This window comes from Ziziphus jujuba, chromosome 6 (assembly GCF_031755915.1).
Source record: "Ziziphus jujuba cultivar Dongzao chromosome 6, ASM3175591v1".
NCBI lineage: Eukaryota > Viridiplantae > Streptophyta > Magnoliopsida > Rosales > Rhamnaceae > Ziziphus > Ziziphus jujuba.
Window position 1 is genome coordinate 16,903,111 of NC_083384.1, and position 26,637 is coordinate 16,929,747.

At 30.0% G+C, this 26,637-nt stretch overlaps 1 protein-coding gene across 36 annotated transcripts; it reads left to right on the forward strand.

Annotated features, from left to right (window-relative positions):
- Positions 1-4,971: 4,971 nt before the first annotated feature.
- LOC107430396 (structural maintenance of chromosomes protein 6A) lies at positions 4,972-25,609 on the forward strand. 36 transcript variants are annotated; one of them, XR_009639367.1, is made up of 10 exons: positions 4,995-5,644; positions 5,772-5,894; positions 6,756-6,830; positions 8,102-8,171; positions 8,675-8,747; positions 9,756-10,002; positions 17,140-17,222; positions 19,595-19,766; positions 20,020-20,125; positions 20,262-20,662. XR_009639367.1 is itself a non-coding variant. In XM_060818357.1 (8 exons), the coding sequence occupies exons 5-8, from the start codon at positions 9,955-9,957 to the stop codon at positions 21,579-21,581; spliced, it is 525 nt and encodes a 174-aa protein (XP_060674340.1). In that variant the 5' UTR covers positions 4,980-5,644; positions 5,772-5,894; positions 8,102-8,171; positions 8,675-8,747; positions 9,756-9,954; the 3' UTR covers positions 21,582-21,917. The 36 variants fall into 36 exon arrangements, 16 of the variants coding, with proteins under 16 accessions (XP_060674344.1, XP_060674343.1, XP_060674340.1 ...); XR_009639355.1 differs by lacking the exons at positions 6,756-6,830; positions 8,675-8,747 and adding an exon at positions 20,719-21,387 and having other exon boundaries at positions 5,015-5,644; positions 20,262-20,605; XM_060818357.1 differs by lacking the exons at positions 6,756-6,830; positions 17,140-17,222; positions 20,262-20,662 and adding an exon at positions 21,470-21,917 and having other exon boundaries at positions 4,980-5,644; positions 19,595-19,853.
- Positions 25,610-26,637: the final 1,028 nt, after the last annotated feature.

Below are 26,637 nucleotides of genomic sequence, written 5' to 3' on the forward strand. Positions count from 1 at the left end.
AGGACAAAGTAAAGCATTTTATTGCTAAATGTCATTCTGGCAATTTTAGCATTGGTTTATCCCATACCAAATCTTTAAAAAAAAAAAAAAAAAAAAATTGCTACTGTCATAGTTAATGAATGATTATTAGTGCAACTTGCATGTCCAATGATAATTTAAATATTTAATTTAAAAATTTTAGAATAAAAATAATAAAATTAAATGCTTTAATTAAATTTAATATATCATATGGGTATCAATTAGTGGTCTCGTAAATAGCAAGACTTGAAAAGTAATATTGCTAAATTATAAATTATTATAAATAACAAGACTTGAAAAATAATATTGCTAAATTATAATTTTTTATTTATTTTGTGATACGATTCATTTGTCACCAATTAAGATTTAAGGATAAATTTCATTTAAACTCTTTCAATTTTGTTGTAATTATATTTAAATTCTCATATTTTTAGAAGATCATTATTAATTTTGTTTAGATCATTATCCACTTTTTTTTTTTTAATAGTTATTCCTTAAAAAATTTTAAAGGTTATTATATTTGAAATAATAGCTATTCTTTAATTTGAAAATATACCAAACATAATAAGAAAACTATTCTTGTAATAAATATTTTATTCATATATTTATTTTGCAAGCCAGATATATTATAATAAATGATTAAAGGATCTGCATACTTTGATTATTATTGTAGGATCTAATGCCAAAATATCAAAATTTAGTATCCCATTGGAGGCACCAAATGTAAGAACCATATTAAGACTTGGCAACGGCATGGTCATGGAGCATTCCACTTGAGATGCTCTTTACGCCCATCTCGATTTAGAGAAAGGATTTAAGTAATTCATAATGCAGACAATTCTCTTCGGTAATTTTCACAGTCACCTGCCCTCTTTTCTCTTTTTCCAGTTTCTTTCTTTCTCTAGCATTAGTGAAATCTATGTCCTTCTTTGTTCAGTATCAGTTGAATCATCAAACCCATAACCATCACTTCCAAATTCCTTTTTCTTCTCTCTCTCTCTCTCTCTCTCTCTCTGTGTTTCTGTGTGCAATGGCTAGAACTACATATTACAGCACTCTAGAACCCATCGAATATCGTCCTCTTCACCTTTTTAAAAGAAGCTTTTCAAAAAATATTTTTGATTCTCAATTAAACTCAGCAAAATTTAGAAATAGCTAAACGGAAAAAACTTGGGTGGGTAGGTTTGTTCGTCTAGCTTGAGGGAACAGAGGCATAGGGATATGTCGAGTAGTTAGCTGGTGAAATGGTTATATAGCCCAAATATAAGGCATTGGACGTATCTATATATGGGGTAAGGTGGGCCCAAGCCCATCCAACCCAAAATTTAAATTTTTTTTTTTTTTTTTTAGTATATATATTATTGGAACCGTATAATCCGTTGTATATGATTGTGAAAAGCTTGCTCCTACGCGGTTAAAACCAAGAAAAAGAAAGGAAATATGAAACAATTATATATATTTGTGATCATATTTTAAATTTTATTTATATTAACTGAGCAATTTTCTTGTTATTATTTTTATAGATCACAATGCAATATATATATATATATATATATATATATATCTTTCATTATTTTAGGAGAAAGGAAGATGGTCATAATACATCGAAGCAAAACACGTTCACAGTCAAGGGGCTTAAAAATTGGAAGGGAGTAAATAATGACCCATGTATGCTAAAAAATCTTGAAGGGGATGCTAATTCACTACACAATATTTGCTATGCAGAAATTGGAGGATTTGAAAAATCTACCTCAGCATATTACAGATGGATAAATCAACAGTCTGCAAAAATAGTCATGCATAATCAATTGGTGCTAAAGACCTTCATAGAAAGCGTGAAATGGCTAACAATGCAAGGGTGCGCTTTTGGAGGTAATAATGAACTCATCAATTCTATTAATCGTGGAAATTTTATTGATTTAATCAAGTTGCAAGCAAAAGTGAACAATGAAATTGTTGAAGTTGTCCTAGATAGTGTAGCATATTTTTTATTTAAAAAAAAAAAATAAGAGCTACACTCTTAAAATGCCAAGTATACATCCCCAAATATTCAACATAAGTTATTAAACATTAGGAAAATTAGCATTGTTGTGTCTCGAATTTTATTGGAATTGGCACTTTGCACCTCAAAAATTTTTTTTTCTAGCAATTTGCACCCCGAACTCATAACATCCTTGCACATTATTCCTTCTATAAGTAAATTGCAAAACTTTCCAAATAAAAAGTAATGAGAAATAAAAAAAATAATTAGAAAAAGGATTTTTATTTTTTTTAATACGTTAATAAAAAAAATGAAAACCAATAAAAAAATTTGAATATGTATAAAAGAATTCCATAGATTATTATAAAAATGTAAATATAAATTTTTAAAAAATAAAAATAATACTTTGTGCGTATTTTAAATATTAAAAAAAAAACTATAGAAGAAAGTGATCAAGATTTCTAAAATATAAAAGAACACTTTGAAAAATTATTTTTTATATTTTTTTACACTTGTATTTTAGAAATTTTAGAAAAATAAAATTTCAAAGTTTTCTTTTATATTTTAGAAATATTTAATCATTTTTTTTATAGGTCTTCATGTTTTTTCTTATTTTCTCAAATATGAACATGTTATTATTTTTATTTTTTGAAAAACTACATTTGCATTTTTTATAATAATCTGTGCAATTTTTCTATTATTATTTTTTATTTTTTTAGAATATTTCTTGTAAAAATTTTTATTTTTATCTTTGAAAGATTACATTTTCAATTTTTTTAAAGTTTTCATTAGCATTAAGAAAAATATTAATCCTTTTTTTTAATTTTTTTATTTCTCATTACTTTTTATTTGAAATTTTTTCTATTTGCCCCGTAAACGATATAAATATTACACTTTGCACCCTCCTTTCCATTAAATATTTGACAGACGGTGCAAGAAAGTTGTGAATTCAGGTTGCAAATTACCAGAAAAAATTCTTTAAGGTGCAAAATATCAACCTTGATAAAGTTTTTTGTGCAATTATGCTAATTTCTTTAAAAATTATTGCTGATAATGTGAGAAGTAAAATTTGTGACGAACTTGGAGATGTAAAAATTTGTATTACTGTTGATGGAACAGTTGATGAATCCAACAAAGAACAAATGGCTATTATTTTGTGATACGTAGATAGCAATTAACAATGAGTTTATTAGAGAAAAATCTTTTTAAATTGTTTGTGTTGATAATACTTCAACTTTGAAAAAAGAGATATGCAATGTATCAGATTAATACTTCATATCAGTTGAAAATTTATGAGGTCAAGGGTATGATGGTGCTAGGGTAATGTGATTAGTTGAAAATTTATGAGGTCAAGGATATGATTGTGCTAGCACTACAAGAAAATGAACCTTTAGCGACGAAATTTTTACCGACGAATTAATTTATTGTTGCGAAAGAAATCATTATTGGCAAAAAAACATATTCCTAAGTAAAAACTATAGTTTTTGCCACAAAAAAATAAAATCACCAGCAAATGTTACATTTTTACCAACGAAAATACAATTTTGCCGGTATTGGATAGACTTTTGCTGACGATTCCTTAATATTGTTGGCAAAAATTAACTATTTACCAACGAAATGAAAATTTTCCGGCAAAAGTTATAAATTTTGCTTAAATATTGTAGGTAAAAACAAAACAATTACCGACGAAATTGAAAGTAGCTGGCAAAAGTGATACCTTTTAGCAACAATTAATATTTTCTCCAAAAAAGGTTAACATGCGAAAAGTTACACCTTTTTATCAACAAACACCACAATTGTTGGTAAAAGGTAAAATCCGAAAATATATATTTTTGAATTATTATTATCATTTAGTGAATCTATGCATTTAATTTGTTTGTAATTAATATATCCTATATATTTAAATTTGGTTAGGAGGTAGTTAAAAAAAAAAAAAAAACAATTTGCCGACAAAATTTTACATATCTACCACATGGCTTTGTTTTGAATTTTTAAATTTTTGAACATATAAATTATTTTCTATCCTAACTTTCATTTAATTGTTATCTTTTATGTACCTTACTTTTTTTGTAACGAAATAAACTTTTCCCAGCAAATTAAAAAATTTACTGGGCAAATGTAACTATTGCCAATAAAATTTAACAATTTTGTTGGTAAAATTGTGAATTTTTTTTCTAAAAAAAAAGTTTTTTCTGGGAAAATTATCATATATTTAATTTTTCCATCTTCAACATAGGGTTTTTGTGACATATATGTATAAATTTTTTATGTTAAAAATAAATCAAATGCAGTGCTTATTAGATAATATTATAATTATATGTAACTATATATTTACATATATATATTTCTAATGTATATTATTATTATTAGTAGCATAAATTAAATTGAATAGTATACATATAAGTTAGTTAATTTATATCTTATATCTTAACTTACAAATAATTTGTTATATTCTAAATACTTTATTTTTTTACAGATAATGGAATAAACATTTGGGAAAAATGTATTTTTTTGGGAACAATTCTATATATATATTTTTTTATATTTTCGGTTTAGGTTTTTTATGACATATATATGTAAAATATTTATATTAAAAAAATTAAATGTGCTGCTAACTAACAATTAGTATTATAATTACATAAAACTATATATATATAGTATTATTATTGTTATTATTAATAGTAGTATTATTTTAGAATTTATAAGATATAAATTAAATTAAACCAATATTCGTGTAGCTAAGTTACTTTTTATCTTAACTTACAATTAAATTTGTAATTTCATTATATTTTATGTTGTATTTTAATAGTAGAGAGCACAAATATTTGTTACACTGTATGTACATTATTTTTAAAAACACTAATAAATATTTGTTGATGAAATTTATGTTTTATTTATTCCGAAAAACTAATATATATTATATATTTTTAATTGTTTGAAACTTTTGCCAGTGAAATATATTTTCCTCGGAAAAATTCCTATTGTCGAGAAATTGATAAATACTTAATTTTTTGGCGAGAATTTTAACAAATTCGTCGGCAATAGAAATAAATTTTCCCGGTGCCCGTCCCGCCTCACAGTCCCTCCAGTCCTAACGTGGAAAAATAATTAAAATACAATTAATTTAACCCATTATTTTTCTCTCCATCTCCTTCTCCTTTCTCACTTTTTTTTTTTTTTTTTTTTTGTGTCAAAATCATTTTCCAATTTATTTATTTATTTTTTCCACTTTTTGTTTATCAATATGCTTATATTTCATTATGGAAAGGAAGAATGCTTGCTCCAAATTTCTGTTAATTTGTGGGATGGGAATCAGTAAGAGTAGAGAGGGAAAAAAGACCCACGAAAATTTGTGTACAGAAAAAATTAAGTAATTTTTTTTTTAGATATATTGTTGAGTGGCTATTGAGCGAGTAGATAAGGTGGGAAAACAGAGTTTTTAGGCCTATCAAACCCGAAACAATGGCTCTACTTTCATCTACCATAACAGCATTGTCTTTCATTCCTGCTAGACTTGTAACACAAAATCATCATAATCTGTAGCCCCTTTTCCACAATCCTATTTTGCCTCGCAACGCCTCCAAAATTCGTATCTCTTTTAGGGTTCAAGCTGCAAAACCTCCTGTCGGAGTATGCTGCTTCGGAGTATGTTGCTTTTCTCTGCTCCTTTTTTTTTTTTTTTTTTTTTTCATTTATGAACTGGGCTTTCTTTTTTCTTTATCATATTTGCATTATATGGGAGTTAATAAACAAAAGGGTTTCTGTATCTTAGGTGGAAGTGCCAAAAGTAGAGCCAAATTTCAATCCCCCGTTTCTTGGATTCACCAAGACTACTGAAATTTGAAATTCTAGAGCTAGTATAATCGGGCCTATTGGAATCTTCATTGTAGAATTGGTGGGTTTCAATTTATTTTTTATTTTTATTTTTGTGGTTTTTAGTTATTGAATAGGCAATGAACAAAGAAGTTTGCATCATTTTGTAAATATTCAGCATAATTGTGAATGCTGTATTGTTGTTGACAGAACTAGTAATGTTTCAGCTATTTCACATTGGAGATAAAATAAATTATCCTTCCACAGCCTTCATGCTCGTCTGGTGTTATTTTTTTTTACTAGTAACATTCAAGTATCATTATAGGAATTTGTGCACTGGTTTTTCAAATACTAAAATATCTTTTGGTTTTCTAAAAGTTTAGGTGGTTTCAGTGAGAAACATCTTTTTGTATGTGCTGTTTCATTTTAAGCTGAAGGGACATGACCCCTCTCTTATTCACAGGCTCACATCTTCCTTGTTAATTCATGTAGAGCACGTTGGAATAGAAGTGGTTGAGTGTGCTTGTGTTATTGAATTGCCTGAGCTAAAGTTATGATGCTTTATCTGGTTGATTTAATTACAAATTGTGACCTTTCCCACCTTTAGTTTTTAAGATTGTGCCATTAAAATTGCAGTGCTGTATGAGATCTTACTTCAACTTGCTTTCATTGTAAATTAGATTATTAGGGGTATAACGCAAGCATATGTCCAAAAATTATCAATTATATGCAAAGTTTTGAAAAATGTTTCTAGATAGGAAGTACAAAATGCTGAATCTTAATCATAAGTATCATACAATGATGTTTCTCTAAGTATCCTTTCAGTTTGAGAGCAGAAAACTGATCTGTGCAGCTGAGACTCCCTTATACCTCTGCTTCGTAATTTGACATATAGGACTTACACATGAGGACATTGCTGACTTGCTTCTATTGCTATGTTTAGGGTCGAGATCGATTGGGAGAGAAAATATTATCTTTTCTAGTTAATGTATCAGCCTACATATATTTCTACCTACATGTAAGACAACTTATCCATTAATTTCACACACACACACACACACATAAGTAATGTATATCTTTATATATTTGTTGTTAGGTTGACATGGGGTGTCACTACTGCCTGTTAAAATTAAAAAAATAAATAAAATTATGTATATTGTCTGTATCATTGAGGAAGCATGCTATCGTTTGTGCTAAAGCTGCTATGAGACCCAAGAACATCCAAAAGAAGAATCTTAGATTGTGTGAACAATACTGAATACACTATAAATCATGGAGAGTTGAGATATGGTTTTTAGATGAGTGGATAGGACACAAGAAAACCTACTAGATGGAGGAAAAGACTATAAGAAGTGAGCAATGACTCAGCATAATCTATGTTTCAACATTTGATTTTCCCTAGAGTAGTTCAGTTTGAATGAGGCGGGCTATCTAAATAGATACTAGAGTATATGAATTTGCGTGCATTTTGACACCAATCAGGACAGTATCACTATCAACCATTTATATATTGCCTTTTTCTGTTTAGATTATTTTGACTTCTAAATTTCAATGAAAACATTTTGTTATTTCATGAATAAAATACACTGATTACTGACACATTGGTCCTAGATCCAGAGATATATGAATTTGTTGTAATGTATCTTTAATGTTTCTATACTTATTTTGCTTATTTTTCTCCCATCTCCAAGCAACCATGATTACAATAATGGATTTTTCTAATTGCTGCACTGCACATTTGATTGATGATAATTTGTAAATTTGTTAATTTGTTTTTTGTTGCTAAAAAAATTTGTGCACTTATTATTATGTCGGTTTGTGGAAATCATGTCATGGAATTTATTCATGAATATCTGGGATCGAGTGATTCTTTGTGCTCCATTTTGGCTTTAGTACTTGTGGTGCATATCATGTTACATTAAGAATTTCGTTTTGTGGAGCGTCTCGTTTGGGTAGCAAATTCGTTAATATTTCTTCAATGATATATTTTTCTAAAATAGTTTATTAACAATACTACTTACACCTGCTTCTTGTGGAACTGAAATTATACATGATTTTCCGTCCATCATACTTCCATAAATTGTATATTTGTGTTGGTAGGGCTTAAGCATAATGGTTGCTTTATGAAGATAAATAAAATGTAACACCACTATCTATTAGATATAAGGCCAATTAGATATAAGGTTACGATCCTGTGTTATAATGCTTACTGGTTAATCTTGTTGCTCAATCAATCTACCATGAATTTTACCGACTCTTTCATTGGTGGGTGTTATTGTATGTGATTAGGCATAGAGAACTGGCCTGGGTGTAAGCTTCATAGCCATAACTATGGGTTCCTGAACCATTTCGAGGCCAGGTATGTACAACATACGGCAATTTTGTTACTTTCCCATGCATGCCTTTACTGTGTTCTATTTCTTTCATCATTTTGTATTCAATGATTATCCATTTGAAGGCTAAATGAGTTTACAATTATAGGAATTTTCTAGAGGTCTTCTTCTAATCTTATATGTATCCAAATAGTAATACAATGTCCATTAGCCAAGAAGAAAGTATCAATGCTTTTATTAGTTGTTTCCTTAGACATCTAAAGTGGTTTAAAAATAAAAATAAAAATTTCTTTAAAAAAATAACAACAATATCAAATGCCTTCATAAATTTGGAGAAGTTATAATCAAAATAACAACAATACCAAAATAACAACAATATATATATATAGTTATGTGTAAATATATAACTATATATATTTTCAGAGCTCATATAGGGAACAAGTACCCACATGATGTGCCTTCTTTTTTCTGGTGTTTGGTTATGTTAAAGTAGTTTTAATTCATCCTTCGTCTAAATGTTTTTTTGCAGAAATTTGGTAACTTTTTATGGCTCAATCTTGTCCCACTTGGGCCATATTTATTTTTATTTTCTCTAACAAAAGGTAATTCTTCCTAAAACACCCTTTTTTAAGGTGAGGTAGAGAGGAAGAGAGACAGAGAGGACAGGGCTTGAAAAAACTGCACCATCATTATCCATTCTTGCACATAGCCACCACAGGCACCTAACTTAATCGGGTTTATAATCGGCATGGTTTTTCAACATTTAATTGATAATATTAACAAGGTACTGAAATCTATTCTGAATCACAACAGTAGTTGGTTGGATCAAAATATGTTTATTTTAATCCATGATATTAGACCAATAAAACATTCAACATACATTGATTTTGATACCTAGGGTTAATCTCAAACTACAAAAATAAAATAATTTTAGCGCACTAAGACATGTTATATGCAATTGTAATGGAAAAAACATCAGTTAGTTTTACTTACTCTCTAGAATAGATGAACTTCGCCCTTCTCATTCTTTTTCTGTTCAACATATTGATGAACTTGTTCAGATTAGAACACTACTTATAATACATAATAACATACACACAAACACTAGGATACATTAATCAAACAGCAGAACAACTGCCAAGAAAGGTCTAAAACAAGGAATAATCAATAAAAAGAGGAAATCCCTACATTTTTTCGGACTCTAGCGGTGAAACATCATACCAAATATGTCCTTAAAATTAACTTTCGGTCATACTCTATAGGACACAGGAACTTTGGCCTTCCCCTTTTTTTGCTATACTACATATTGATGAACTCGTTCAGCTTTTCTTTGACCAGACTGTTCATACGAAGAGCTTCACTTATTAGTGAGTTCCATTTTATACATTCTGAGTCTAGCAATGTTGCAGGAGTAGATTACTCTCATATCAGTAATTTTGAAATGGAGATGTCTTTGTATGTCATAACTAAATAGATGTGATTACTCTAATAGCAGTAACTGTCAGGTTTGTTTATTTAATATTATTTACGTATAAATAGTTGCTTAAATCAGTCTTCTTAATTCTATTTTATTTACATAAATGTCTTGTTTGTTTATTTACTATTTTCAGCATCCCATTGGCAAAGCAAAAATGTTAAAGGAGGGACTATTGGCAAAGGAAATGCAGCTATGGTTGCAACTATGGAGAGGTTAAAGGTGGAACTAGATTATGCCATAGGGAGGCCCACAAAGACAAGATTTCAAGTAAATTAACAAGTGAGTGTGGTTATCTAGTTGGGAAGCATGCTCCTCTGCAAGTTGAGACATGGATGCAGATTGATGAGAATGAAAGAAAAAGAATCAGAAACCTTCTACAGGTTTTTCTAGTTTCTTTCATATTTATACTAAATACTAAAATATCAGTTATATAAACTAAAACAAATCTGTCATGTTTCACCGTGCACATAGTTGAACAATTAGTGTTTTTGGACCTAGCAGTAGACCTATTGATGATCCTAAACTTCGATGTATGAACCGGATAGGAATTTCATATTTAGGAAGAGCCACTTCAAATCTTTTGCTTGGATTTAGGACATCATGTAACATTTAAGAACCATATCATGTTTAATAATTTTATGCATTTAATTCACACATACAAACAAATATAAAGGTGTTAAAGTATTATTTTACCTTCAACATTGACACGTTTTGTATTTTGCCCCATAACTGAAAAAACTCCCAACATTAGCCTATGAATAAGTGCAATCTTTAAAATTATTTTAATCATGTATTTTCTATAAAGAAATTTGATGACATTAACAACACACTGCACAAAGAGAAACAAACAGAATCAAAATGTTTCTAGTGCAGCAGTCCACCAAATTATAGCAGTCCACACAAATTGCAGAACACCACAAGTTGCAAAATCCAATTCATGAATTCTAATAAATAATATAAACTAGTTTCATATACATATTTTCCTTTTTGCAGAAATTCTAGTGTTCCCCTGAGACCTAGCTGATGTTTCCCTACCTTCTTTTCTTCTATTGGATCTATATGCAACATGCCATCCCATTAGAAAATTAAACACAAAAGGTAAAAAATAAAAAATTATTACAAACGGCTTGCAAGAGATATAATTAGACATAGGAATGATGTAGGACTTCTAACATGCCTAGCTATGTGAGATTGCATATCTTATGTACATTTAGGGAAGCATGAAAGGAGTATCCTTATTAAAGATTAGGATACAAGAATGACTTTCCAAAAATGTTCTCTCCGTTGGTTAACTTGGAAACATATTTTCCTATTTCAACAACTTCTCTCCAATTCTCCTTGGATCTAAAAATGTCAGAAATAGAGCACTTCACATTTTTTGTAAACAGTGTTTGCATTGTAATTATGAGGGGTTTGGCCTCCCAAGGTTCTTTCTCCTCTGTATCCTGGTTCTTTGTTGAGGTTTGGATCTCCTTTGGGTAGCAAAAATAACATGTGTGCATGTTGAAATATATATGTGTGTATATATATATATGTTGATATACTGAAATGTATACATATAGATACTTATCAGATAGATGATTATTATATATGAAGCCAGAGAATGTTGGAGAGATGAACCTTCAGTTTTGAGTATCTTATCTCATCTTTGAAAGGTCTCTGAAATTTGGCTCTAAGTCTATGTGCTAAGATTGTTGCTGGTTCTAACTCTTAAGTGCTTTCTCAAATTTTCTGACATGTAGGACTGTGGTTGTTATTGCATCTTCTAAGATAATATTTCTTTCTGGGCTGATAAGGTTTTCTGCTTTCAGTTGGTTTCTAATAGGCTTTTATAGGCTTTCTATGAAAATAAGCATAGAAAAAAAAAATGGTTGTGAATGGATTAGTGAGTTGGGTGAGAGGGAGATAGAGGAAGGTATACCATCATATACCATCACCAACAGATAAGATTGAGCGGTGGTTATATTTGGGTTCTGGATTACTTTATCTAATTCTTTTATGGTTGCAATTATTATTACTTTAATTTAATGTATGAACTTTTTTGTCTGCTTGACTTGCTTATTAATTTCTTTGAAAGTTTGGTTGATTAGGTATATCTTTATATTATTAATATATTAATTTCTATTATTTCATTTATTTATTTATTTATTTTTGCAATTTAAGTTTGACATTGACCTAGAAGTTGGAAGATATGTTAAATATGTCAATATTGTAATGAGCAAAGCATATTATGGCATAGAACTCTTGCTCTGGTAATGGTATATCGTTTAGCAGGTTTTGTTTTCCTTCACCACCACCTCACCTCCTCCATCAGTTGCTTCTTGAAATTTTTTATTTTTATTTTATTACAGTAGATTTTTAAAATTTACTAACATAGAACATATTTACTATTAATGGTAAGAATTATTTCTTTTGTGTAATTATTTTTATAATATTTGTGTTGGTAAAAACAACTGAAAAAAAAATACAGGGAAATAAAATTAAATAAAAATCTACAAAACAAAATTAAATTATTTGCAATATTTTTAAAAAAAAAATTTGGAAAAACCTTCGTCAATAAAAGCACAATTTTCTCGGTAAAAATAACATTGTCGTCAAAATATTTCATCGTTAAAAACATTATTTGCTTCAGCCTTGTTTCGTCGGTAAACATTTGATTATTGCCAACAAATGTCTTTGTCGACGAAACCTTTTCGTCACTAAAAATAGCTTTGCTGACGAAACTAGTTTCATTGCTAAAACTCTTTGTCTAGGAAACTGCTTTCCTCTGTAAAAATATCTTTGCTGACAACATACACTTTCGACGGCAAATCACTTATTCTTTTTTACCTTTGCTGACAACATACACTTTCGACGGCAAATCACTTATTCACGACAAATTAATTTTGTTGCTAATTACATTTCAAGAATATAAAAATATGCTATATTTTGTAGCCAAAAGATTTAACTGACAATTTATGATTTGAGGGAAATAGTTTTTCACGAAGAAATTTATTTTTTTTGGCAAAAGTTTTAGCCAAGAATTCTAAAATTTTGTCGGTAAATACAATCACAGAGGAAGTATAGGCGACAAAGTCGTCGACAAATTTATTTTTGTTGGTAAAACATTTAACTACGAATTTTATGTTTTTGCTGGCAAAAATATTTTGTCGGTAAAAGGTGAATTTCTTGTAGTGTAGTGACATGTGAGTTGAACAGAATGGACTACAAGCTTTATTTCTTAAAGTCGTCTATATGCTTACTGTATTTATTGTTTTGCTTTTCGGTTACAACTTGTTTTAGTTGCAGCATCTAAAAAGGTGCATGATGCATGGCTTTTTTTTTTTTTTTTTTTTTTTTTTTGAATTGAGTTCTATTGTCAATTTTGTTGGTGCTTCAACTACATGTCATCCTCATTTAAAATCATTTTGGTGCTTCAACTACATGTCATCCTCATTTAAAATCATTTTGAAAAGATGAAATTGTTAATTTGATAGCATCAGGAGAACATGAGACAGCTACAGAAGCTAATCAAATTTTACTTTGCAATAGATTGGAATTACCCATTTTTATTTCATTCATAGATTGATTGACATGTTTGGTTCAACGTCTACACTTCTTGGAAATCTTGTTGACAATGGATTGAAGAATAATATATGTGGAGAGCCTAAATGTGCGTACAAAGATTTGAAAACACTTCAATTTGAATTTATTTTGTTACTGTTGTATAAAGCTTTGGGAATATCTAATACGTAATGTCAAACATTGCAAATGAAATCCCAAGACATTTTAAATGCAATGAATTTAGTATCAACTTTAAAAGTGCCTCCTTCAAAAGATGCGAGAAGATGAACATGATGATTTTCTTCAGAATGTGGCATCTTTTTTTATGAAAACGTATGATATTGTGGTGTCTGATTTAAAAGGATGTTCTTGTCGATAAAAAATAATATTATAGTGGAGAATTACTATCATTTTATTATATTTAATTCTATAATAGAGTTTTAGTTGATGGAGTCGAATAGCATATTTATAGAGAAAACAATAAAATTGTTTACTTTGGTGAGGCTTTAAATCCGATTGATAAGCTCAAATCATTCTCTATAAATGCTATATGTGTACACTATCATTTTCATCAAGGTTGGTATGGTTACTTCTTTTATTTTCAAAAGAAAAATAAGGTATTTTGCCATATCGAAACTTCAATTCATTCATTATTATGTTAAGTTTACAGAAATGGTATGAATGCACACCATAGCTAAATCTAAATTTTGACAAGTGTTTCTGCCTTATTGAGTCCTTCAAATTAAATTAGTCTTCATGTATGATGCCACATGTCTTGACATGTATTGGAGGAGGGGTTGGCCGAATGGCAAGACTCCATGACACCAAGTACCTACCCATGTCGTCATCTATGTCGCCGAGGTGTTTCCATATCATTGAGGAGCTTGATTTTTTTAAAGTCTAATTTAGCTAATATACTTTAATTACGTCATTTTGGTGTCTTTAAGCACCAAATTGACTAGCCTAAATTGTACACAAAAATTGGCTAGAACAAAACATAAATCAAAATACAAAGGCAAGCTTAAATTGCAAACCTCTTGGCATAAGTAAATATATTTCGTGTTTGCTCACCATCATGGCTAACAATGCCATGATTTTCTAACACTCATTTTTGGTAATGTTAGGCACGATGTATAATAGACTTCTAAGCTTTTGAAGTGTAATGGCTTTGTAAGGATATCTACAAGTTGATTTTATGTGGGGCAATGGACCAAGTTTGTCTTCTAATTTCTCTCAGCCTCCGGATGTTTTGATATTTTATAGGAGTGTACTTTGTTCTCCTATGTTGCATTGGATTTTAGGCAATGGCTAAAGCTGAAGTGTTGTCACAATAGATGATGATTGCATTTTTTTTTCTTGCAACCTAAATCATTAAGCAATTTCCTTAGCCAAATTTCTTGGTTTGATGCTGCTGCAATTGAAATATACTTGGCTTTGATAGTTGATTGTGCTGTGGTTCCTTGCTTGTGTGAGTTTTAAGAAAATGGACCTATCAAACATGAACAAGTAACAAGTGTATTTTTCATGTCTTTCAAGCTGCCTGTCCAATCACTATCACAATAGACAACTAGTTCATAAATTTTACCATGCTTGTATAAGATTTCATAGTTAGTTGCACCTTTAACATTCCTTGGGATATTTTTTATAGCTTGATAATGGCTCTAAGATGGAGCACTCATGAACCTTGACAATACATTTGTAGCATACATGATATTAGGTCTTGATGCATGTATATAAAGTAAGCTTCCTATCAAACTTCGATTAATCGAGCCATTTATCATCAACTTCAAACTTTGCATTTTGCATCATAATGAGTTTCAATAGATTTGGCATTTTCTAGCTGAAATTTGTTAAGCAAATCTAAAGTATATTTTTCTTGGAATAGAAATATACCTTTACTCGTTTGCTTGATCTCCATGCCTAGGAAAGAAGTTCATTAAACCAAGATCAAACATCTCAAAGCTTGCTTCGTCTTGCTCTTGAATTGTTGGATAACTTCGGATTACAACCTGTTATGAGTAAATCATCAACATAAAGAGAGATTACCATTTTGTTTTTATGTGAGTTAGCTTTGATGTAGAGGGTTCTCTCATTTTCACTACTTGAAAAATTTCATGAAGCAAAAAGTCATCAATCCTTGCATACCAAGCACTTGGAGCTTGTTCAAGCCCATATAATGCTTTATGAAGCTTGTATAGTTTCTCCTCCTCTCTTTCTTTTACAAAACTTTCAATTTGCTCAACATGGATCTCCTATTCCAATATACCATTTAGAAAGTTTGAAAGGCTGACTTTACATTCAAATGGTATACTTTCCAAGAATTGTTGGTTGCATAGGCTAGAAGTAGTCTTATGGTTTCATGTTTTGCCATCGGTGCAAAGGTCTCAGTGTAATCCACTCCATATTGTTGGATATATCCTTTTACCACCAGTCTTGCCTTGTAATTGTTCAAGGTGCGATGAGGGTTTAGTTTAGCTCTAAAAACTCATTTAACACCTATGACATGCCCATCTCTCGGTCATGGTACCAAACTCCATGTCTTCTTCTTTCAATCATATAAAGCTCGTTCTTCATTGCAGCTTGCCATTCTTTATGTTGTGCATCTTCATTATAAGTTGCTGGATCATGAGTTGCCATGCTTTCTCTCTCATAGAGCTCTACAATTGATTTGGTTCCTCTTTTGCTAACATAATTTTTATTGGCTGGATCATCATCTTCCTCTTCTTTGATAGCATCCAGATCACTTTGGTTCGTGAAAGGGATTCTTGATTGAATATAAATGCTTATTAGCACTTGTGTTCTATTGTGAATCTTCATCCATTACAACATCTCTCAAGGCAACAACCTATATCTTTCACACATCATATATTCTACAGCCTTTTGAAACTGAGCTATAGCCAACAAGAATGCCAATGTTTGCTTTCTTGTCTATCTTGGATCTCTTAGTGTCATGAACATGTAAGTAACAAATACTTCTAAAAACTTTTAAATGAGCTATTAAGGGTTTAAAACCATACCACAGTTCATTTAGAGTTTTGGAATTAATTGCTTTACTTAAAAGTCTATTAAGGAGGTACACACTCATGTTGGTAGCTTTGATCCAAAAATTTTTCAGTAGGCTTTTCTAAAACAACAAACATCTTGACATTTCCATGATGTTTATATTCTTTCTTTTACTACCTCCATTTTGTTGTGGTGTATAGAGTTATAAGCTGATGTATGATGCCATTTTGTTTGTAAATATCTTGAAAAGCACTTAAAATGTACTCACCTACATTGTCGATTTAACTACCTTGATAGTTGTTTGAGCTTGATTCTCTACAAGCATTTTGAATTCTTGAAACGTGGCCGTCACCTTTGATTTTTTTTTAATCAATAAAAATGACAAATGCCTCCTTTCGACATAAGTTGTCTCATTTATAGGGCTACACAAATCTGAGTGCACTAGCTGTATTTTCTTCTTTGCCTTTTTGAAAGTTGTTAAAGGAAATGACTGCCTCTTGAGCTTGCTAAGTTGACATGTTTGGCATACAACTTAAACATCTTGGACTTGTGGCAGATTGTCAACAATCTGTTGAGTTTTGTATTTGCTATGTGGTGGTATAGTTGTAGTGACCATGGCTTCTATGCCATAGCTTCGATTCTTCTTGGACTTTAATGCTCAAGGCTGATTGATTTTGTTTATTAAAATTAATCACAAGACTTCTATACTTCATATGGACAAGTAACACAACTTTTCCATTCTTAGACATTTCACAACTTGTATTTAAGAATTTCAAAGTGTAATAATTCTTCATGAGTTGTGGCATACTTAATAGGTTCTCGAACAAGTTTTGAACAGATAACAAGTTTGTGATTAATGTTGTACCTTTCGGTGTTTTGATCACCAAATCTCCTTTCTCTTGTGTTTTCATCATTTGTCCATTTGCTACCTTGATTTTTTTTGCAATTTTTGAATCTAACCTCATAAACAGGTCACGACATATGGTTAGTACAACCGTTGTCCAAGATCCATGAGTTTTTGCTTGTGCTTGCGATGTTGCAAATGGTTGTGAAGGTATGTTCATGCTTTTCATTTGACTCCTTAGGTTCTTTAACTTGTATTGCTGCTTCTTTCTTTTGATTCTATTCCCTGCAAACTTTTTCCATGTTACCAAATTGCTTGCAAATTTTACATTGAGCATTTGGTCTCCACCAATGTCGCTTGGCCATGTGTCCTTGTTTTTTACATATCGTGCAAAGATCATAAGTCTTCTCTTTCCCTCCTTGGATGGTGATGTCGTTGCCTCTATGTGGCCTTTGAAAAGGCTGAGTTTGCTGGATTGACTTGCCTTTGTTGTTGGTTACAAGGGCTGTTTCTCTTAAACTAGAATCACCTTGAATCCTAGCTATTCTTAGCATGATATTGGGGAATCTCATTGCTATTACTCAAACAAGCATGAAACGTAAGGGGGCCCGAGCCATCAGTGAGATACCACTCTGGAAGAGCTAGAATTCTAACTATGCATTTGCTCATGATCATGGTTTAAATGGATCGAGTTTGCTAGAAAATGTAGGTTATGACAATAAATCTAGTTTACTAATTGCAAAACGTTTAATTACTCGAATGTATCACCCCTTTGAATTCCATATTCGAAGTTGCGATCGGATCTATTCATTAAAAAGAATCAATTCAATACATTTCTTATGTACCCATAGGTGCTACATTGGATTTGAATAAGATTTCGGATCAATCTTTTGAAATACAAATGGTAGGAAATTGATTCCAATCGCATTCTTCATAACTTTTCTATTTCGATGACCCGACTCTTACCAAAGTTATATATGGGCAATGGGAAAGAACGGAGCCCTTTTTTTTTTCATTTTTTTTATGGAATAAATATCCAGCTGCTTGTGCACCCTCGGGTACTATCTTATTCAATGTTTGTTCAATTACTCTTTTACTCGCAAATGCAACGTAGGCATTTGGTTCGGCAAAATTCTTGATCAATGGAGGAACAATATCACCATTTTTGTTCAATAAGATACCAAAGTGGATGATTGACTCATTCCATACTAGAAATAATCACAGGAAATCTTTTGATAACACGGATTTCTATTTCTCAATGATATCCCACGACCAAGACAATTGTCTGAATCAGTTTCAAACTTACAGTGGAAAAAAAAAATAGCTTGTTCTATTCAATATATCTATGGGGTAAAGAAAGGCAAAAAATTATTAAAAAAAATGTTACTTTATTAACTTTATTAACAATGAATAATAATGAAAGGGCTTCTTTCTTTTTTTTCTTTTTTTTTTCTTTTTTTTTTTTTCCTAAAATGACATATCAAATTGAGAGGAGGATGGGTTATTCACATTTCATTTGATGGTACTCTATAGAACCGTACATGAGATTTTCATCTCATACGGCTTCTCAGTCAATTCCTTCTCCTTTGTTCTGTAGCTTTCAATGCATTGATCTATTTAGCAAAGGAGATCTGTGAGGGGTTTTTCACCTCTTCTAAAGATGAAATCTCTGCTTCATATTTCGCCAGAAGGCATATGAGAGATCTTTTCTACAATTCTTTGATCAGGAAAGTCTTCACCTTGTAACTGGATTTGGTTCATAATCTTCGTTCTTTTGTTTAAGAACTCTTTCACGATTTCATGCTCTAGCATTTCCATATTCTAAACCTCTCTTCTAAAGTTTAGAAGCTACATTTGTTTTATATTTGTGTTTCCTTGGAACTCTTCCTGAAACTTTTTCCAAGCTTTACTAGGTGTTGTGCAAGTCATAATCCTTGTAAAGATCTCATCAGTAAAAGTAGCTTGTATTGATGTGAGAGCTTTATAAGGTCTTACGTTTTCTTTGCCATGCAGCTTAATTTGGTTTACAGAAGCTCCTACTCTTAAAGATTCTAGTTTATAATCATATTCAACCAACTTCCAAAGGTCATAAGCTTGAAAATAAGCTTTCATTTTGATTAACCAAATTAAGTAGTTTTGGCCATCAAATAAAGGAGGTGAATGTGTTGAAAAATGTGAAGAACCCATTGAATCCAATAGGCATTCGTTGGATTCTCACTTGGTTCTTTCAAAAGATTGAAGAAACCTGGCTATGATATCAATTTGAAAGTTTAGGGAAAGATTTAACTAAAGAGAACAAGGGCGTGTTTGTTACGTAGGATTGGGCAGGTCAGGACAGGATCCAGTCCCAGTCCGGTGTTTGGAAAGTAAAAATGGGAGGGGGACATGTTTGTCCCGTTGATCATTTTATCCCAAATGAAAGGGATAGATCTGACCCATCTGGAGGCTGGGTCGCTTTTGTCCGACTGAGCTCTCTTCTACCTCATCAAGTCCTTTTATTTCCCGCCACTGATAGGAATCTTTGTCGCGGAGGTTCTTGGTGGTTGAGTCTAAATCACTTTCTTTTTTATTCGGAACCCTAGGAGGAGAAGAAGCAGAACTCGGCGTCAGCCATGAACGATCATATCTCCGGCGTGTTTCACCGTCCCATGGCAGGCGTCATTAAAAGAATCCGGCTAGAGAACTTCATGTGCCACAATCACCTGGAAATCGAGCTCGGCGACTCCATCAATTTCATCACCGGTCAAAATGGAAGTAAGGCTCCTCTTTCTATCTTCTCTATGCCTAGGGTTTATGGCATTCAGAATTTGTTGATTTTGCCTATGGTTTCAATTTTCTCAGGTTTTTTATTTTTATTTTTTGAGTGTATGTGTTTGAGCGCAATTATATTTGTTAGATAGGCAATTAGTCTAAATTTTAGCAGCCTGTTGGGAGTTTAATTTTAAAAATGCAATATTTTTTTTTCTTTCTTTTATTTTATTTTTTTTTGGTGTGATGGTGTTTACAGATGGTAAGAGTGCGATACTTACTGCTTTGTGCGTTGCATTTGGGTGTCGAGCTAAAGGGACTCAAAGGGCTTCAACGTTGAAGGATTTTATTAAAACTGGTTGCAGGTTTGTGTTCGCCTTGCCATTCTTTTTTCTTGTTTGTTGTTTGGTTTTTTGGGGCAGGTTAATGAGAAACATTCACATCATAGAAATTAATTCTATGTTTTTGAAATAAAATCTTTTCATTTTGTCATTGTCAAAGGTTTGTGCTTCATATTCCTTTCAAGGTGTGTTTCATTTTGACGTCATGAGACATCTAGCTAAAAGAATTGGCCACATAGAACGCCATGCCACTGTGCTAATAGAGAACCGCAGATCTTGCTAGAAAAGGGATCACTTTAATTTAGATGTGAAAATCTGAATGCTTGACTTTGTAGGGTAGAAGGTCCGCAGATGACAAGTTGTAGAGTAGGATATACATTTCTGAGAAGTTTGTAGCTGTACCTGCTGAGGATTGTTAAGAGAGAATCCGATGTTTTTGATACAAGTCCATCAGAGAAACAACGGACTATAACAATTTCTGTTTGTATGCCACCTTTCGTACAGGTTTAATATTCTCATGGCTGTTTGTGAGTAATAAAAATTCATTAATCTGTCTAGAAATTTAGAATGTATGAACTATGTTTACTTTGATAAAGCATTTCACTCTTGATGTACAGGGCCCTACTGTAAGAGGATAGAGATAAGTTAAATTTAGGAAGTTCTATCTGAAAGGAGTGTTTTACTAATAACCTTGTTGATTGGATTGGTGATGGGAAGTTCTGAAAGAGTAGTGATTCTCTGATATCCTTGTTAATTGGATTTGTAATTGGGAGATTTCTCAACCAGTTCTCAGTCTCCGTACAGCTTTAGTTCTTCTTACATTCACCTAAGTATCTAATTTCTTTAGGCCAAGTTGGATTAGTCTTACTTTTGTAATGCTGTTAAACTTTTATTGATATATTATGTAAATTTTCCCTCTTCCTTTAACATTAAGAGAAACTTCATTCTTTGGGCATCAGTATTTTCTCTTGTGCTTCTTTACTCTAACCATTAACTGGATCCTTTTGATTAGTGATTCTGTAGCCTGCAGTATTGCTTTAATGAGTGAGACACTTTTATTTATCTCATTAGACCTGAAGTATCCATAAAGATCTTTCTTGATTTGCGTTTAAGGTGGTTGTTGAAATTGTTTCAGACTTTCTTTTAGTTTTCAGTGGCCTGAAGCATAGTGGGAGCACTGTAAATATAACAGAGAATTCATGTTTGTGAATAACATATAGTTGGTTTATATTTTTTTCTTTTTTCAAGAGGCATTTTCTACATTTGAGATATTTTAATGTGCTTCCTATGCTTGCAAAATAGTGTTTTAAGACTTACTTCTTAGTTCAATTTGGTTTGTTTATTTATTTATTTTATTTTTTGTTGTAGTTATGCAAATTTTCATGTAGAAATTAAAAATGAAGGGGAGGATGCTTTGAAGCCAGAAATATATGGTGATGTCATAATTATAGAGCATAGGATTTCTGAAATAAAACTATAATTATAAAATAGTCCAATCCAATCCAATTCTGCACCAAACATGGGACAACTAGTCCAACATTCAGTCCAGAACTATACCAAATACAGTACTGCACTATTCGATCCTGTCTGATCCTGTCCGATCTGAACTTATCCTGTCCGATCCTGTCCGATCCGGACCTATCCTGCGTACCAAACGCCCCCCAAAGGTTTAAAGCTGTTGAAAATTGATTTTGGAAAGGTTTTGAGAAGCTTGGCCTTGATACTTTTTGAATAAGCTGCTGTATTTTTCACCAAGACAGATATCGTTACTTCTTTTATTTTCAAAAGAAAAATAAGGTATTTTGCAAAAATCAAACTTCAATTCATTTATTATAATGTTACACATATATATAGTTTACAAAAGTGGTGAGCTGAACCTAAGCACCAATAGTTTCTAAGTGCTTCAAGGTGAAGCAAGTACAAGTGTGATTACAACTTCATCACTTGCTTTCTTAAATTTTGATGGGTGTTGCTGCCTTATTGAGCCTCTTCAAATTGAAATAGTCCTCATACTTGATGCTGCATGTCTTAGCATGCATTGGGGAAGAGGTTGACCGAATGACAAGACTCCATGTCATCAAGCAACTGTCCATATCATCATCCATGTCATCGATATGCTTGCATGTCATTGAGGTGCTTGATTTTTTTTAAGCTCTAATTTAGCTAATATACTTTACTTACATCATTTTGGTGTCATTAAACACCAACTTACCTAGCCTAAATTGTACACAAAAATTGGCTAGAACAAAACACAAGTCAAAACATAAAGACAAATTTGAATTGCAAACCTCTCGGCCTAAGTAACAAGGTCTTGTGTTAGTTCACCATCATGGCTAATAATGCCATGATTCTCTAACAAGATAGAGAATACAATCATTACTAACTTTGATGTACTTCACCACCCGTAGTTTCAAAATGTTTCTTCTCTTGCCTAGTTATGCCGATTGTTGGTCGAAACAAAAAAGTCACAACATTATTTGTTGATTGATAGGTTGATTCATCTATTATTGACGGTTCCAATTTCAAAAGCAACAATAGAACAAGCTTTTACAAGGATGAAGTTTGTTAAAACATCGCTCTGCAATTAAATGAAGAATGAATTTCTAGAAAACTTCATGATTGTTTATATTGCGAGGGAGATAGCTGATGGTATTGATTCAGATTTCATAATTGATAAGTTTGATCATTTGAAGAATCGTAAGTTCAGACTGAGTGGTTTATGTATTTGCATATTTTTTTACTTTCATAATTTTTTTTCATTATTATTATATTAATTTAGTATGGTAATTATATGCATATTGAGAGGTAAGGTTCCTCATCTAACTAGGTGTTTTATTTATTTATTTCCTTTGACGAATAAAATTTCCTCTTGCTATCGAGGTTTGCTTAATTGAAATTTTATGGAAAGCCCCGCCGGTTGTAAAATCCTGGTTATGTCCTTGGGCATTGGGTAAAAAAATTCAATTTTATTTATAAAACTATGACGGAAAAAGCATGATCTAATTAGCTATTCAACACGTTTAATTTAGTCTAGTAATATAACTATCACATCCATATCTTAGAAATTATAGGTTCAAGTCACCATCCTCCTACAACCTTGGAATTAAAAATGAGCAATCCTAAGCCTTTTAAATTAAGATTGTATTGTGATCCTGACCAAAAAAAGAAAAAACTCAATATAACTTAATTCTATCTAGTGTGCCAATATGCAAAATCATAACTCATTAGCTCTTTTTTTTCTTTTTTTTTTTTTTTTTTTTGGGTATCAAATCATAACTCATTAGTTAGGTGGTCGTTTTGTGTCTTTTAGAAGTAGTATGTATGTATGTACATATATATATATGTGTATATATATATATGTATGTACATATATATATATATATGTACATATATATATTTTTATATATATATATGTATATATATGTATGTACATATATATATATATATATATATGTATATCCAAATAAAAGTGAAATGAAGTTCATATGTTTTTAGTTTGGAAATGACATTAAATGAAAAAAAATTGAAAAATTAGTGATTTTTCTAATTTGTTTTGCATTTTTTTAGTGATTGACTTTGCAAAATTTTTGAATTTCTATTCACTTTTATGGAGTTTACAAAACTCTCATAGATTTTTATGTACTTTCATTTTAAAAAGCTTTGATATAGATTAATAAAATTTTATAAACATTGATCAGCTTTCATAGATATTGATAAACTTTTATTGACTTTTAAATATAGCTATAAATTATGTAATAACAAAATTATATTTCACATGTCAATAAAAAATAAAATTCCTAAGAATCACTTTAAAAAGGAAAAAATTAGTTAAAAAAATAGAAATGATATCTTATGACCTTCATGAAATTAATTAGAAAAATTCAAAGTTCATAGGGTTTTTTTTTTTCTTTTAATTTTTTTATGTATAATTTATAGTAATTCTTTTCATTTTTTATTTCGAAAGAGTAGGTTGTGACTAATGGATATTCTGAAAGTATACGATGTCAATGGAGTAAGGTAGGATGAAAATTCACTAAAGGGCCCTGCAACAAATAGTCGATTTTATAGCATACAGTTATAGCATTTTAGAAAAATGTAATTTCTAATATAAAATAATAGCTTTTTTAATCAACTTTTTGCATGCTAAAATATATTGATTAAAATTTTATTTTTCAATAACATTTTCAAATATTATGAAAATCTAAAGCATTTTTAAATGCTATAAATATACTTAAATAACATTTTTAAATGCTATAAAATGTATTAAACATAATATTTAGAATTGCTATAAGCTAGTGATTTTTATATGAATAAGCCATAAAGAAATATAAATGAATCCATACTTATTTTGAAGTTTCATAACTGATAACAATTCCTTTCTAGATTGGTTTCAACATTAAACAAGAAATTAAGATGGAGTAATATCACCAAGGAGGAAAATAAAATGAGTAAAAATATATGTGGAATAAATAATAAATATTCATATATATAGTTTGGAATTCAAGCCCTAATAAAACAGCCTAAAAATCATATATACATTATTCATATTCTCTATCACAAGCACTCTATATATTTTACTTCTATCTTAATATCTTCTTTTTAAATCTGTTTGCTTAGTCATTAACACTTTATTTATTTATTCTTTTAAAGATGTTGATCAACTCTTTAGTTACATAGTATTTATTTCATTTATATGAGTATCATTGGTTTATTAAATGTCATTAAAAATATTATTTTGTGATATTTTGAAGTGTCATTGGATTATAATTTTTAAAATGAAGTTTTTCTTTTTGATACCGCTACTTGTATAAAAAAGAAGATAATATAAATTGAAGTTGTTAGCTATCCCAAAAATAAAAATAAAAATTGTTATTTTTTTTTCCAAAATTCTTTCCTATTTAAAAATAACGTTGGATTAAAAGGGAAATTAGTTTGGAGGGATATATATATATATATATATATATATATATATATATATATATATATATATATATATATATATATATTCTCTTTTGTTAGTTTATCTTCCAATTAAAGTTAGTTATCTTTCAAAAATAATTAAAATTGTTACTTTTTTTTTCAAAATTCTTTCTTATTTAAATAAGGCAAAAATTTCATATCATGGTTTTATTAACTCAAAAAATAACTAAACACCTCCTCCAACATTTCAGATCCATTTTGTTATCCAAGAGGGGGCTGACTTTCTTCAATTCAATACGAAGGGGCATTTTCCCATAGAGCTAGGCAGGTCATACTTGGAATGCTTCTTTCTAAGTGGAGTGACTCTCGAGTACCTCTTCGTTGGATAAATTACATTCTTGCTTTTGGCATCTTCCTCACCCAAGCCAACCCTTTCTGTTGCCGACATGCCTCTTTTGGCCTATTGTGATTTTTATGTTAGTTTTATAATTTTTTATTCATAATTTACTTGTAGGTAAAATTTTAATTTAATCAATTTTTTTTTTATAGTGCTTTAATTTTTAGTGTTATTCTATTAGCAAAGTCTGATATGTTTGGATTATCGGAGATGGAGATTTTTTTTTTTTTTTTTTTTTTTTTTTTTTTTTTTTGTTACTGGCAGGATGTTGAACAAGAATAGTAAGAGGTGGAATCATTAATGGGGATTATCTTTTTGGAATTGTTGCTGTCATTTGAGCTTCTAGATAAATATTTAAAGATTTTTTTTTGTAATTGTGGCAGATATAGTTTTTTTTTTTTTTCCTCTCTCTCTTATCTGTAGATAATTTATATTATCATATGTACCTTAATTTATCTTTTGAATGGTTAATCATGATCTATTAAATAAATTAGTTTTAAATTTTATTATTTATTTTTTAATATATTACTCTTATGATTTTTGTTTTCATTATTATCAACTTTAAATTTGAGATAATTTTCCCTAAAAAGAAAAACAGTCCTATAAATTAAATTCATTAAAATAATAAAAATATTATTAAAATTAAAATTAAAATTTGAAATCTCATATTGATAAATGACATTATTTGTATTAATTAATTTCACTAAAAAAACATAAAATTGATTTAAATTTTTATCATTATTATACTTTTTAGTAACATTTTGAATATGATTCTAAATCTTATTTTTTTGGTATTTTTAAATTTTTATAATAAAATAAATATTTAAAATTCAATAAGATTTTATAATATCATTAATAATTTTTCAGACATTTTCAAATTCACTAATCGGTTAATTGTATTAATATAATAATTTTTAATGACATTTATAAATGTCATTATTTATCTTTTTAGTGATATTTTAAATTGTCATTATAATTTTTAGTTACACTATCCATGCTATCTATAATGATTGTCACTAATTAATTAAATATCATTATAGTTAAACTTTAGTAACATTTTAAAGTGTTATAAATTTACTATTTTGTTATTGTGATATAGTATTTCTAAATACTATTAAATCTACTTAAAATAGCATTTTCAAATGCTATAAAATATATTTAATATAGCTTATAAAATATTATGATATGACATTTATAACTATTTTTAAATATATAATAG